The sequence below is a fragment of the Squalius cephalus genome (assembly GCF_949319135.1).
Source record: "Squalius cephalus genome assembly, chromosome: 7".
NCBI lineage: Eukaryota > Metazoa > Chordata > Actinopteri > Cypriniformes > Leuciscidae > Squalius > Squalius cephalus.
This window is the reverse complement of record NC_137128.1, coordinates 27,294,378-27,309,859: the sequence shown is the minus strand read 5'-3', so window position 1 is coordinate 27,309,859 and position 15,482 is coordinate 27,294,378. Positions and strand designations below refer to the sequence as shown.

General features: G+C 36.9%; 1 protein-coding gene across 1 annotated transcript; it reads right to left on the bottom strand.

Annotated features, from left to right (window-relative positions):
* Window positions 1-12,071: 12,071 nt before the first annotated feature.
* eif5a2 (eukaryotic translation initiation factor 5A2) lies at window positions 12,072-15,331 on the bottom strand. The gene is made up of 5 exons (XM_079875231.1): window positions 15,140-15,331; window positions 14,019-14,208; window positions 13,777-13,881; window positions 13,486-13,617; window positions 12,072-12,274 (listed from the first exon to the last, which is right to left on the bottom strand). Exons 2-5 carry the CDS (start codon window positions 14,184-14,186, stop codon window positions 12,212-12,214), a joined length of 468 nt encoding a protein of 155 aa, XP_079731357.1. The 5' UTR covers window positions 14,187-14,208; window positions 15,140-15,331; the 3' UTR covers window positions 12,072-12,211.
* Window positions 15,332-15,482: the final 151 nt, after the last annotated feature.

Here is a 15,482-nt window from a genome sequence, read left to right as displayed (position 1 = left end):
AATTAATCTCATTAATATATAAAAGAGCACCAGTCAACGTCCACATCCTTTACTTGAGAATAGAGAGCGGCAAGAATTGCTTAGATTTCCACATACCTGCAGTACTCCGGGCTCTCTGCCACGCAAATCTGTGCGTACGCACGTTTTATAAATGAGCCCCCTGTTTGCATCACATTTATTAAGATAAACAGACAAAATACCACTTATTTTAGTGCAGTTTGTCTAGAATGAGAAGCTTGAGAATAAGGGGGTTGATGGGCTGGAGTGGTGTTGCCCGAACCCACACTCAAAGCCTCCTTTAAGCTATTAGAGAAATTCTGTCTCATCTGTTTTCAGACAAGCTTCCATCATCCCCTTCTGTCTATACCTCTCTCTCTTCCCCCTGAAACCATGCTTATTGATTCGCTGGAGAACACAGAGCCATATGTGCTTGAAGGGCATCTTATGAAAGCATATACCAGTGCTTCAGAAACAGTGACCGAGAATAAAAAGACCATATTTATAGATTCACCGATATAAAAATTTGTAATTCAGGCAATAATTATTTTCTCATTATGACTGATAAATGAAAGATAGACAGCATACTACTTTATTCAAATAAATAAAAAATGATAATAAAATAAAACATAAAAATTCAACCAATCCTTTCAAAAGCTACAAGTGAGTTTAGGCATCACAGCAATATAATGTAAAGTATGAAATATGGATTTTCGTTCTTAGATTTGCTAAAGATTACATTTAACTGTTTTTAAAGAGTAACTTTTAACTGAGCGTGAGATGACGGCAAAGGTAATCCAAATTTTAAAATAGAGGAAATGAGCATGTGCAATTAAGTATCTAATATTGGTCGATACTTAGAGAAAATTGCAATTTAAGAAACTTTTTAAAAATTATAATATCAGCCAATAATTAGAATGGCACAAATATATGGTGCATCCTTCATTTTCATTTTTGAAATTAGTTTTACACATAAAAGTGCATGAATCAGTGTTGTTATTGTTAACGAAAACTATATTAGAAATGAATTTCGTTAATTGAAATAAAGCTGAAATAAGATTAAAAATATTTTTATAAATATTAGATGAAAAACATTTTTTTCAGAAAAACTGAAATAAAAGTTTAAGCTGAAGTACTAGAATTACTGAAATTAAAACATAAATTAAAGCTAAACTGAATTATTAAAAAAAGACTAACAAAAATGGCAAAAGCACATAACAAAAGTACTAAAACTTAAACCAAATTTGAAAGGAAAAAACTCAGAAATTGTTTGGCATGTCAGGGTAGACTAATGGCCCTATGCTGTAAATGTAGAGTTAAAAAAAAAGTCCCAAAATTAAGCAAAACATTTTTTTTTTTTTTTTTTTTTTACTGTATTAGAAAAATGATTATGGTAACAGTAGGGGGAAAACCCCAGGGTTTTGAGGATGTTAATCAAGCAGAGAGTAGGTCAGTTACATACGATCATGTCATTTGGAAAGCGAGACCACACCTCCTCAGGAAATGCCTGGAGGCTTCTTCAAACAGGAGCTGCACTAGAGTTCACGAGGATCACATTGTACTACTGTTGAATACAGCTGGAGATCCAGTCTGAGCCGCTCTCAGCCCATGAAATCATTCTGTCCAGAACATCCTGACAAATAAAGCCTCTCGCCATCTGAGGTGTTTATACACCTGCACAGACAGCAGAGAGAAGAAAAAAGGATTTTAAGAATGTCTTGAAGATACAACTTAAATAACACTGATTTGATTAAGCCCTTTATATAAGTGTTGCATTTAAAAGAAAAACAGTTCTCAGTGTGTTAACAATTATACTTGTCCTTGGTCGGGTGGACAGCATATCAAACAAGGCTTAAACTCTTTTAACATACTTTACAGAAAACCATTTGAAAACTAAATATCTTAAGATATCAAAGCCCTGACCTTGCAGTGGACCTTTTTTCACTGCTTCAACTGTCTTCCCAAAAAAATTAGGAACACCGATTCTCATTAATCTGAATACCTCTCCAGGGTGGAGCATAGATGTTTTGCCATTCCCATTTTCCTCACAAATATAGATTCAACAATCATACAGAGAGAAGGGAAATTTGTGTTAAACCGGATGTTCTTCAGCATGATTTGACGTAATCCAAAGAACATAGGCTATTCAATGCAAGAAGTTCACATGGTCGATGTACTTATTTGATTAATGACCTAGAAGTATAATCTTTTCTTTAACGTTTATAATGTCATAAAAGTCTTTTCCACATTTAAATGAAACATAAATCACATATGTTCAAATTTGTTGCCTCAGCCACCCCACGTATATAAAAAGCAACCTTGTTTTTAGCTGTCATGCATCATCTGGTGCTTCACCTTTCATGTTTCCTGGTAGCGCACTTCAAAAGGGAACCTAATGAGGGGGCGAGGGAAGTGTCAAGTCTGTTACGAGCCCAGAGGACATGTAACCCCTCACCCCCACATGGACACACACACTGTCCAGATAAAAGAACAACGCCCCAAGCAAACCAAGTGGCCTCTGCTTTTAAATAGCACCATCAGATCTATAACAGATCCATCCACTCATCCCATTTCCCACATTTTTTTCTCTTTCAAGAACTCCTTGGTTGATCATACACCCACTGCTCTTGACCCCAAGACAGACTGGCCAACCGGGGGTCAGAATGGAAATCAGCACATATAGGATCGGGGAAAATAGTACATCCTTGAAAATAAAGGTTTCAAAAGGGGGGGTGCCATATAATAACCATTTTTGGTTTCCCAAAGAGTCTTTTATTTTGAACCATTTTTTCTCAGTGTGAGGAACATTTTAATAATCGAAATACCTTTATTTCACCATAAAGAACATTTTGTGTAACGGAAAAGCTCAGTGATGTTAAAGGTTCTTCGTGGAACCATCAATGCCAATACAGAGCCTTTATTTTTAATAATGTAGGACCCTTACATGTTTTGTGTGTGTTGTTGTTAAGTGTGTGTGTGTGTGTGTGTGTGTGTGTGTGTGTGTGTGTGTGTGTGTGTGTGTGTGTATTTCAGAGTCATTTTAAAGAATGGATAAAGTGATGTGCTTTACATGAGTCACTTAGTAATGGAAACACGTTTAAGAGTTTATCATCAGGGGGAAAATTATAAAAATCACTCCCTCAAATAAGGCCAGATTAATACAACATAAAACAAGTGCCTAAGAGAACATTTGACACACTGAACTCAAAGAAAAGCCATAATAATAAAAAAATAATAATAAAAAAATTGACAACATCCATAAGATAAAAGAAGTTAATGTCACTTGTATGTTGTTTATTCTTCCAAATAGAGAATTATGTCTACCAGATAAACATTACTAACTTGTTTTCATGTTTTATTTTCTCATACTGGACTCAACTAGATCTGAAACCCAGTTTGTCCCAAAAATCTTGTTACTCAAAGTGAAATATGAAGACAAGTGCCAAGTCTTACATTACTGTATAGTAGTATTGTGGCAAAAAGCCTAGAAATGTGCTTACTCAAGCACCAGGGCATCTGCAGCGTCCTTTCCAAAGAAACCATAAGCAGTTATGAGGATACACTGACAAGTGAAAGGAATTTGACTAAATGTGTGCATACCACAGGAATGTACAGGATATGAGTTTAATCCTCCAGTAAGTTATGTTTTAATAAAAGGGGCATTTTCATATAACAGAGTGGGCTACTGTGATTCCCTTGGTCCCATTTAAATCAAGAGTAATGACTTCAAAAGAAGCACAGGTTTAAAGACAATATCCCTTTGCTGTATATCAGGACACACGTAATGCAAAGACTTACTGACATGATATGATCCATTACTACCCTTTCAATGTTTCTACTATAACACATACTAGAGGTATGCAATATGGGTCGTCGAAAATGTAACACGCCTTTATGCTTTCACTGTATGGTGTAGCCTATTAGAATGCAGTTAGAATGGGGGTAAAAAAGCCTCAGTGTGAGTTTTTGTCTTGTATTTATCACAAGCAATATCACGAGTGAGGGTTCTGTTTTGTTTTTCCAAATGTAAGCATGATTACAAATGTGATGTATTATATACAACAGTTCAATAAACAAGAAGTTAATATTGTTATTAATAACATTTAATATTGAAGTTAATAACATTTTATAAAAATTGTCTGATGCTTTATTTCGCCAACAAAAATAGTTTCAAACAAATCCAGAGCAGAACCATTGTGTGTCTCTGAGCAAGAACAATTGCTATAACCAGCCAAGGATATAGCACAAAATTAATCTCAGCAAATATTGTCTAGTTATTGTTATCAACAAAATCCCCCAAAATATTGAGATATCATTTTTTGTCAATATCGCACAACCCTAAGGCTATCACACAGGCTACACATCCATTCACCAAGGCATTTATTTGATCAAAAATGCAGTCCAAAACAGTAGCCTATTGTGAAATATTATTACAATTATTTTCTATATGCATCATTACACCAGTCACATGATTCTTCAGAAATCATTCTAAATGCTGATTTGCTGTTCAAGAAACGTATCATTTTCATTTTTAAAAAACAGTTTTGTTGCTTGCATCAGGATGAATGCAACATTCAAAAGAACAGCATCTATTTAAAATATAAATGTTTTAAACAATGTTAAAAAAAATAGGCTACCGTCACTTTTGTTCAGTTTAATGCGTCCATGTACACTCACCTAAAGGATTATTAGGAACACCATACTAATACTGTGTTTGACCCCCTTTCGCCTTCAGAACTGCCTTAATTCTACGTGGCATTGATTCAACAAGGTGCTGAAAGCATTCTTTAGAAATGTTGGCCCATATTAATAGTATAGCATCTTGCAGTTGATGGAGATTTGTGGGATGCACATCCAGGGCACGAAGCTCCCGTTCCACCACATCCCAAAGATGCTCTGTTGGGTTGAGATCTGGTGACTGTGGGGGCCATTTTAGTACAGTGAACTCATTGTCATGTTCAAGAAACCAATTTGAAATGATTCGAGCTTTGTGACATGGTGCATTATCCTGCTGGAAGTAGCCATCAGAGCAGGGGTGGGCAAACTACGGCCCGCGGGCCACATACGGCCCGTTAGGCTGTTTAGTCCGGCCCGTCGAGTATTTAAAAAATTGTCTTATAATCGTGTTCATTTTGCCTTTTTCTTGCAATACTTTGTGTTATATATATATATATATATATATATATATATATATATATATATATATATATATATATATATACATATATATTGCGTTGCATATATTTGACAATCAGAATATCAGATATTTCATGCCATAGCTAACAAATGTAAAAAAGGAAAAATGACATAAAAGCAGATCATCATTCATTCAGCGCTGTTGTGGCTGCGGTGTCACGTAACAAGCAATGACGCGTCACCATGGAAACCAAACAGACAGCGACATAAGCACATAGACTTGTTGCACGTTAATGTTTTTTCCTTTTTTGGAAACTTACGGAGAAAAACATGTTTGGTAACCGCTTGCACACCTGTTTAGTTTTTCCTTTGATTTGTCTGCTATTTAGTTTCTTTGCTCCTCTGGATTTGTGGATGTATCCTGACTGATTCCGTTTTTTATCGCCTGCTCTTTATCGCCTGCTCTTTATCGCCCGGCTTTCGACTACGCTCCCCTGTCTGCCATGTACAGAACCCGGTTTTGTTCATTAAATGTTCTGATCTGCCTTTGCTTTTTATGTTTTATTTTATTATACATAAAATAAATTTATACATTCGTTTATTTAGTTTTTTTCCACAAATGTATGACTTTTGGAAGTGCAAATTGATGCCATATGCAGTTTTAATAAAGTTGAATTAATGTAACCTTCTGTCATTTTTACTTTTCTAAGTGTACACTTGCAGGTGTTTTGTTTCTAATTTACTGTTAGGCCCATTAAATAATAATAAGGATAAACAATATTTAAAAAGTATAGGCTATAATTATCTAACATCTGACTAATTAAAAATTAACCTCAAAACATAACATGCTAAATGGGGGATATCTAGCATAAATAATGTATTGTCAGAATGTCGTCTCTCAGTTGGTGAATTTCGCGCAGACGTTGCCACAACGTATTTTGCTCAGCCCGATCTCATGAAAGTGCGAATACCACGTATTGTATTTGTAGTGCTTATGATACGCAATTTTCGCGTGCATATGTTACGCACTTTACGGCGTGTAATAGGCAAGCACTCCGCAGCCCTAATCCTAGGGGTTTACAGTGCGTAGCATATGCACGCAAAAAACATTTTTGGCATATAAATGGCACGAGAAATAAAATTCGTGGTACAGATACGCACTTTCATGAGATCGTGTTTCATAATCTGCTACTGGGCCGGCCCTCTGTCAAATTTTAAAACCCAGTGTGGCCCTTGAGCCAAAAAGTTTGCCCACCCCTGCATCAGAGGATGGGTACATGGTGGTCATAAAGGGATGGACATGGTCAGAAACATTGCTCAGGTAGGCCGTGGCATTTAAACGATGCCCAATTGGCACTAAGGGGCCTAAAGTGTGCCAAGAAAACATCCCCCACACCATTACACCACCAGCAGCAGCCTGCACAGTGGTAACAAGGCATGATGGATCCATGTTCTCATTCTGTTTACGCCAAATTCTGACTCTACCATCTGAATGTCTCAACAGAAATCGAGACTCATCAGACGAGGCAACATTTTTCCAGTCTCCAACTGTCCAATTTTGGTGAGCTCGTGCAAATTGTAGCCTCTTTTTACTATTTGTAGTGGAGATGAGTGGTACCCGGTGGGGTCTTCTGCTGTTGTAGCCCATCCGCCTCAAGGTTGTGCGTGTTGTGGCTTCACAAATGCTTTGCTGCATACCTCGGATGTAACGAGTGGTTATTTCAGTCAAAGTTGCTCTTCTATCAGCTTGAATCAGTCGGCCCATTCTCCTCTGACCTCTAGCATCAACAAGGCATTTTCGCCCACAGGACTGCCGCATACTGGATGTTTTTCCTTTTCACACTATTCTTTGTAAACCCTAGAAATGGTTGTGCGTGAAAATCCCAGTAACTGAGCAGATTGTGAAATACTCAGACCGGCCCGTCTGGCACCAACAACCATGCCACGCTCAAAATTGCTTAAATCACCTTTCTTTCCCATTCTGACATTCAGTTTGGAGTTCAGGAGATTGTCTTGACCAGGACCACACCCCTAAATGCATTGAAGCAACTGCCATGTGATTGGTTGATTAGATAATTGCATTAATGAGAAATTGAACAGGTGTTCCTAATAATCCTTTAGGTGAGTGCATATTAAAGTATTAAATCGCAAAAAAAATCGCACTGGCCCCAAACTTTTGAATGTGTAAATTTCCCTCCAAATATGACTTTTAATCTAATTTTAATGAACAAAAAAGGAAGTTATTTATGTATATTTCTGTTTCTTTTTTGCGACCCGACAGACTTATTGACCAATAGCCTGAGTTTACGGGATTACATGTTTGTCTGTCCAAGGAGCACTTGAAAATCAAGTGTGTTGATTCATGGTTGGATCTGAACTCTGCAAATGGGTAGACCTCCAGGAACAGGACTGGGCACTCCTGATTTATATAAACAGTAAATTAATTTATGGTGGGTTAACTTACGTTTCTGTCAAAAGTTAGACACTAGCCACAGTAGCCAGTTCCTTCCTTCTCCGCCAACGAATGAAAAACGTTCCAAAAGAAGCCACAGCGGCAGACTTCCCGCGTCAACAAGCGCCGAAAGCCGGACTGGAGAAAACACAAATGCGTGGAGTGGAACATAGTGTTCTGTAATCATCCGTCTCCAGCTCCACTCCGGGTTTTCTGTTCCCTCAGTTGTACGCGAAACCCACTCCGAACATGCAGCATATGAAAACAGGGACGCTCTGGCCTTCACAAAAACAAAAACAAAAATGGCCCTGTCATTCTGCTACTGTATAGTCAACATCTGAAGTGGATCAAAACCTTTCATCAAAGTTACACATGAATTTTGAACAATAACCGTTCTTGTCTTAGGACAACTTTGATGAACTTTTTTGATCCACTTCAAATGTTGACTACTGTATTTCAATAACATTTCTGCCATATCTTTATATGAGTAGTAAGGCTATGCTATTCTGAATACAGTTTAAACACTCTTTGATTGCCTCTACACCTGTCAACTGTGAGGAAACTGTAACAGTATCAAGAAAAAAATTAATTGTTGAATGACAATAAATTGTTGAATAAGTGAAATGGCCACATTTAAAAGTCTGAATCTGTCTATCTGGGAAACCAGTTGCTTGCAGGATGCAACCAAACCCCAGCATCAAGTATAGTAGCCTAATCACAGCATCTATATAGTGTGCTTTGGGCTCAAACCAAATTTGTTGCAGTACCTGATTGCTGTGAGGTTATCACTGGTCTGGGATCAGGGTGAGGTGATTAGGGCCTGGTAAATTAGCTCTAACTTCACAGGAGCACAATGATGACTCATAATTCAGTGCCCCTTCGTGGGGCAAATACCGTAACAGGAGGAACTGGGCTTTGTTATTGCTTTAGTTTGTAGTCTTACTCAGATGTCCTTGTTTCCTGTATAAGAAAAATACCTCCTCCACTCTTCAGGATGACTGGAGTTTAAATCATGGGTCATAAGTAAACAGACCTCAGATGGCAGGTGGTTTTGAAAGCGGGGTCAAGGACGGCGTTATTCTCTAACAGAACACACATCAGGGAATCTTGCTCCATTAATTTAATGACACTTAAAGTCATAACTAGCTTTAAAAAAAAAAAAAAGAAAAGAAAAAAAGACAACTAAACTAAAGACAAACATTCAATGATTAGGTAATTCTCATTTAAAAAAAATGTTAAAGATTATAGAACTGATGCACCTTTTTATGCATTTTACAGTTTGGACTTTGTAGAAAAAGGTACAAATGGAGAAAAAGTATTAAGATCTAAATCATTTCAGTCTATTTAGAGCACCAGACAGTTTAAGCATACAGTGCAGATGCCTTAGATCTGAAGTCCCTGCTATAATGGATACAAACAGCAAAATCTCAAGATATTATACTACTTTTTTTTTTTTTAAAGAAAGAAACCACACACTCCTATATTGAATTTGATCATCTTCACTTGTGAGAACAGCTGTCAGCTCTGTATGTTCCTCACTATGAAACAATGACTAAGAAATAAAGGACAGATTCTTCTGCATCTGGAAGCGATGTGCAGCAGAACATATGAGGACCAACAAGATTCACCACTGGATTTGTGCATCATTAAAACTAATGGATGTTAGTTTTACATATGTACATATAAGACCATATGGACAGAAAGGCATCTACATCTGCATTGAATCTACATCTTATTCTGGCCCCTAGAATGACGTTCTTGTTTCAGAGAAATGTAAACAGAGCACTTCAATTCACAATCCGTCTCTGAAATGTATAGCAGAACATAATTTCTATATAGGAACCATTTGGCAATGCCTCAGGGCTCCTGTTAGCAGACTCATATGTAAACAGGGGGAAAGCTAAAAGGACAAAACTAAGTTTCTTAATCAAAAGCAGTTTGGGCAAATCTGGAGTGGTGGTTTTACTGTGCTTTACTGACATCTAGTGGATACAGTATTTTATAAATATGAAAATACAGGAGACCACTCAGGGAATTTAAAGGGGAAATGCAAAAATATAATGTCATAAGACTTGTGAAAATAATAAATCACATAAAGCAGTGTATCAAAGTCAGGACCCCCAAGTTGCTGACTGAAGTCTCTGCCAAAGCATCTTCAAGACTTGAAGAAAAATCATAATCAGAAGCACAATATTGAAAGCTAAAAAGCTTGCCAACTTCAGACTGACATGCAAAATGGCATTTTTGTTTCAACCTTCAAAGCTGGCATGTCAACAAAATACCACAGAACTGACTGTTGGCAGCAATTGGGCACAATGTTTAAGACACTGTCAAATTTTGGTTAACTGGGATTCTTTATGAGTCAATTGTTCATTGGAACACTGGAAAGACAAACACTGCTAATCCATTCAAAATTGTATATTTGTAGCTATGCAAAGCTTTGGCTGTAATTGCTTATTGCAATTTTTCTCTTTAGGAATTATACAGTTTTAATGAGGGGATATAACAATTCAGATAGACATTGAAAGAGAATCTAATTAGGTACACACTACATTCACTAACTTTCAAAAGTTTCGGGTCAGTAAGATTTTTAAAAAGAAATAACTTCTATTCAACAAGAATGCATTAAATTGTGAAATCAAAATGACAGTATATTTGTTATGCGTGTGTGTGTGTGCGTGTGCGTATCCAAGAGATATATAATACTCCAAAGAGAAATATTAAACCGAACTAAAAATGTCTTGCCAGGCTTGTTGCAAAACGAAAAAAACAAACAAAAAAACACAAAAGCTTGTATGTTTTTCAGTTGAGTTTATTATAATTGCTCCCCTCATATCCCAATTTGTGGTTTCTTACAATTATCATTCAACTAGCCATATGAAAAACACTGAACACTATTATTTCTACTGCTTGTCTGATTAAGCATCTCCTTACGGTCTGCACTGGTAATGACCCACATTTCTGTCTAACTCAGTCAAGCTGCTGAATTAAAGAAAAGAACCAAAAATATGAATCTATATATATATAAAAAAAAAAAAAAAAAAAACGCATGTAATTCACTCGCAAGCATGAACACTAATGATTTGCAGATAGAGACAGAGGTATTTTACAGGGATACTTAGGACCAATACTACAAACAGCAAAATAACTGAACACTGGAAACCTGAGAGACTCGCTGAGATTTATATGCCAACGTGAAATCTTTTCAATACTGTACAGCCATACAATACTTCCCACTTACTTGAGCTCTCAGGCTACTTTTTATACGAGAGCTAGATTAACAATAACAAAAATTAGTTGAAACAGGACACCCAACAAAGCTGAAAATACCTCTTAAGAAAAAAAAAAACATTCTGCCCAACCAAGAGTTCTCATATTTGCTGGTCCATTCTAGAGTAAAAAAAATTATAATAAAAAAAAAAATTCCGATTCAAACCTAACACCAAGAGGAACCCATATGCAGATACAATAGCAACGCTCCTTATTTCTACATCAAAAAAGGAATTTGAGTAAACAAAATAAAAATGCTTACTACTACAAAATACTAGATTTTTATGAGCCAAATGCAAAGTGTGCCCTTAAAGTGGAAGGGGGGAAAAAAACTAATAAAGCCTTTATACCAGTAAACAAGCCAGGTACATGTAAGATACTATAGAGCGTGAACTGAAAGTGTTGATATTGAAGCCCTTTAGTGCACACTCTGTGCCTGTCTGTAAGTACAAAAAATAAGCTAATTTATGCAGCATAGAAATTTGTTGTATAGCAAAGCTACTGTAAACAGAGTTTGTTACAGAGGGCGTTCATTACTGCTGCATCACAGCAGGTTAGCCAGTGCAAAGCTCAAAGGCCCTTCTTAACATCTTCCCTTACTACTAAAAAGATGTAACAAAGGTATTGGGTTATTGCTTTGCTACCAAAATAAGTGTTCAGTATGGAGGGTCAAATGCTGTAAACTTAAACTAAAGAAAAGTTCAGGTGGAGTAAAACTAGAATTACTTCCAAAAAAAAAACAGGTTTTGCAATTTAGATCAACTACATTATATTTGGTCATTTGGTCTGGATTATATGTCAGTAAAATTTTTTAGTCCGTTATCTGCCTTAGGATCGCTAGTTGCCGGCCACCCCAACAAGTGCCAAGCTGTTAGAGTGACATTCAGACAAATCCTAGCCTACCTGAGACACACAGGCTTTGGCACGAATGTAGATGTACCAAATGCCGGCAAACTAGTCAGTGAGATTCATAGAGGTAATCTTCAATGGCTGCTGCCTGGTTTGCAACAGTTTAAGGCCTGTCGGCATGAATAAAAAGGTTTCTGCAATAAGAAGAGCTTTAAAAAAACTATTCCCATTTTTTTAATGAATGATAAAAGTGCATCTGTATAATGAAAAAGGAATGAATGAGGGGGAAATAATAAAGAACAAGCGTGCAGGAAACCCTTTGTGATATGAAATATCCTGATTAGACAACACCTCATGAGACAGGTCAAAAGGTCCAGCATCTTTACTGTTTAACAGAAACGATTCTAGGTGGTTTGCGAAGGCTGTGGCTTTGGTGACTTTTAGAACTAAAATGCAATATTTGTGGTACAGAGGCCCTCACTCAACCAGCCCGTCAGCTTCTGTTCATTATGAGCTCATGGGCTTGATGGCAATGGGACACTCATCCCCCATGGCAGCCAACACAGAGACCTAAAAGAGAGAAAGAAGTCACAAAAATTAACTCTTTTTCAAAACGACATAGTAAAACACTAGGACTACTTTTAGAGTCATCATGAAATGGGAATTCACCCTATCCATTTTCTAAATTCATGTAACTCAAATGTTTACATTCACTACATTAATTTGAGTGCAATGCCCACATCCCACATTTTTTTCTATTTCGAAAATCGGTAACACTTGGATATAGATCACAATGTGGAACAAAAGATTTATCGCAACTTTAATGTCAATGCTTTGCCAATACTTGTCCAACTAAACTGAACTAAAACAATGCATTTAGAAAAACAACTGGTCACACTTTAGTTTAGGGTCCAATTATCACTATTAACTACGACTTTTGCCTCAAACTCCTAATTACTGCTAATTAATAGTTAGGGAATTAAGTTTAGGTATTGGGTAGGATGTAGAATATGCTCATGCAGAATAAGGCCATATGTGCTTTATAAGTACTAATAAACAGACAATATCCTAGTAACATGCATGCTAATAAGCAACTAGTTAATAGTGAGAATTGGACCCTAAACTGAAGTGTTACCAAAAAACTAATTTAGGTGTTTAACAGGGGTCCACCAATTATGATTTGACCTCAAACAATGTGAAAATTGTATTAAGCAAAATACAAATTTATCCCTAATAAGCTAAAAGTTAAGATGTTCACCTAATGTCTCCTTGTCCTTTCTACATTAACATGCATTAAGTACAATTAAATTGCATTATAAAGATATAATAGTTATTCCACTCTGTGCAAGCTATATTAAACTAATGAATGTCTGTTTATTTTTCAGGTTATTCTTGCATTAAATTAAAAATAATAAAAAAAAGCTGCCATTTAGATTTTTTCCACATGGCATGGCAGCAGTCATATGGTACAAGTCAGAGTACGCTGAAAATTTGTTTGTAAAAAAAAAAAAGGGAGTTTGTAAGTTGTAATAAGTTCTACAAGGACATGAATGCTTTTTACAAGCCAGAATCTCATAATTATGGTAATTCTGACATGGTGTGTGGACCCATGATCAGTCACTAAGGACCAATCCAATGTCCACTAAGGGGTCCTTATGATCTAGACCCCTGATCTAAATTAAATTAATAAAACCTCTTCATCTAAAAAGTCTATTAAAAAAATGAACAGGCTCACAGTATACAAATTGATGTTAATTTGAAAGGATGCAATAGCTACAGACCAGAAATTCATCCCCAGATTCAAATTTGCTCTCTATTTCTTTGCCCAGATCCCCCTCAGGCAGCTTGAGGTCCTCACGCAAATCTCCATTATCCTTCAGCAGGGAAAGGTAGCCATCGGTGATGCCAACCAGCTGTGCCACAGGAAAGGCAAAAAATACACAATTAAAAGACACAGAATAGATCAAATGTTTACATTTTCTGTTTAGTGCAAATTCTTTAGCACAAATCATTACACTGTATATGTGAACATTGATAAATGTGGCCTAAGGTTGACTACGGTTTGAGCTTACTTGATAGTCCAGTCTCTTGATATTAGGAACATCCATGTTGTGGGTAGAAGGACAGATATCTTCATTTTTCTTTCCAGTAAATATGTCTATTCCAACCATGTGCACCTGAAAAGGAAATTAAGCAAATGCATTTTAAACTTTTAATGATTACAATGCTACTGATTCAGTAACATGCAATGCATTATGCAATGTGGTCGTTATTTTAAATTAAGCCCTCAAAAGTGAGTTTATTAATTTGATACCTTGGCGTGTCCATGCTTGCCAGTCTTGGAAGTAGACATCTCCACAATCTTGCATGGACGTCCCTTTAGCACCACAAAGCCGTTCTTACGCAGAGCACTGCACTGCATGGGGAAGGTTAGAGAAGCCCCAGCATCTCCACTGGTGAAATCAGTATCAAGATCAGCCATGATGGGTTAATCGAAGAGGATTCTGTGCGCAGAAGAAAACGGAATAATTACCACATGCATGTAATTGTATTTACATAGGAGCACAGACGGTCTCAGATAGTAACACTTTGGTAATTTGATATATACTACGCTTAAAAAGCCAAGGTAGTACCACGGCACATGTGCAAAAATATTACCGTATGGTACTTTTAAAGAGATAGTTCACCCAATTATTTATTTTTTTAAATCGTCATAATTCATTTCTTCTGTGAAACCTAAAAGGAAATGTGAGAAATTGCAACAGACAACAAATGTCAATGATAACCAAAACTTATGTTCAACAGAGCAAAGTCACACAGGAGCGACACGAGGCGAGGGTGAGGAAATGACGGAATGCTCATTTTAGGGTGAACTATCCCTACAAGTGTGGTGAAACATTCGCACATTTTGCTGAAATAACGATAGAACATCCATTTGTCGGTTAATGTGTAAATATTACAGACTTAACAGAGAGCACGTTAAAGCTAAAACAACATTTAAGCTGTTTGCGGTGCTCTAATAGACCGTAACTTAAACTTGACTACGAACTCATTGCCAATGTTGTAAATGTGAACAAATCTACCACGGCCTGGACACCCACAAAAGGCGCGCAAAAGTTGAACCTCGCTAAATTCGCCTAATCTAATGCAGTCAGAGGCGCCGTTTGAATGTTTGAGCTGGATGAATGGCTCACTTTACAGCTAACTTACACGCAAAGTTAACCGGAACTACTAAGTTGACCGAATCATTTAAAGAACGTATATTAGCTTACAAACATATAAACCTTGCTTTTGCTCGGGAACAAACCCTTATCATGGAACATTGTTCAAAAACGAGTAAACAGAGATGTTCGCATGGGAATCAAGAACTTTTGCCAGGCCGTTATGCTGCTCTTTCTAGCTTTGACACACATGCAAAATAAAACAACTCCACACCCAGACGCTCGAGATCACACAATCGACCGCTTCGGGACACCGTCTTGAATCGCCAAATCCTCTTCCAGAGTAGTATCCACACGCTGTGTGTTGTATTAAGAGGATTCGCCTATAAATGTTGCGATGCTGTAGCAGAGAGCATTGAAAACGCCAGTCATTCCCTTCCAACAAAAGACGGAAAGATCTGCGCATGCGCGCAACTTTACGGCAACGAGATTCTCATGCACGAGGAGAAACTGCTACAGCTGCCTGCGCAGTGCTCAAATTTAAGCAGAAAAAAGCAATTATGAAACAACAACAGCAAAAAAAATCACGAAATAGTACAACTTTAAAGGACAACGTA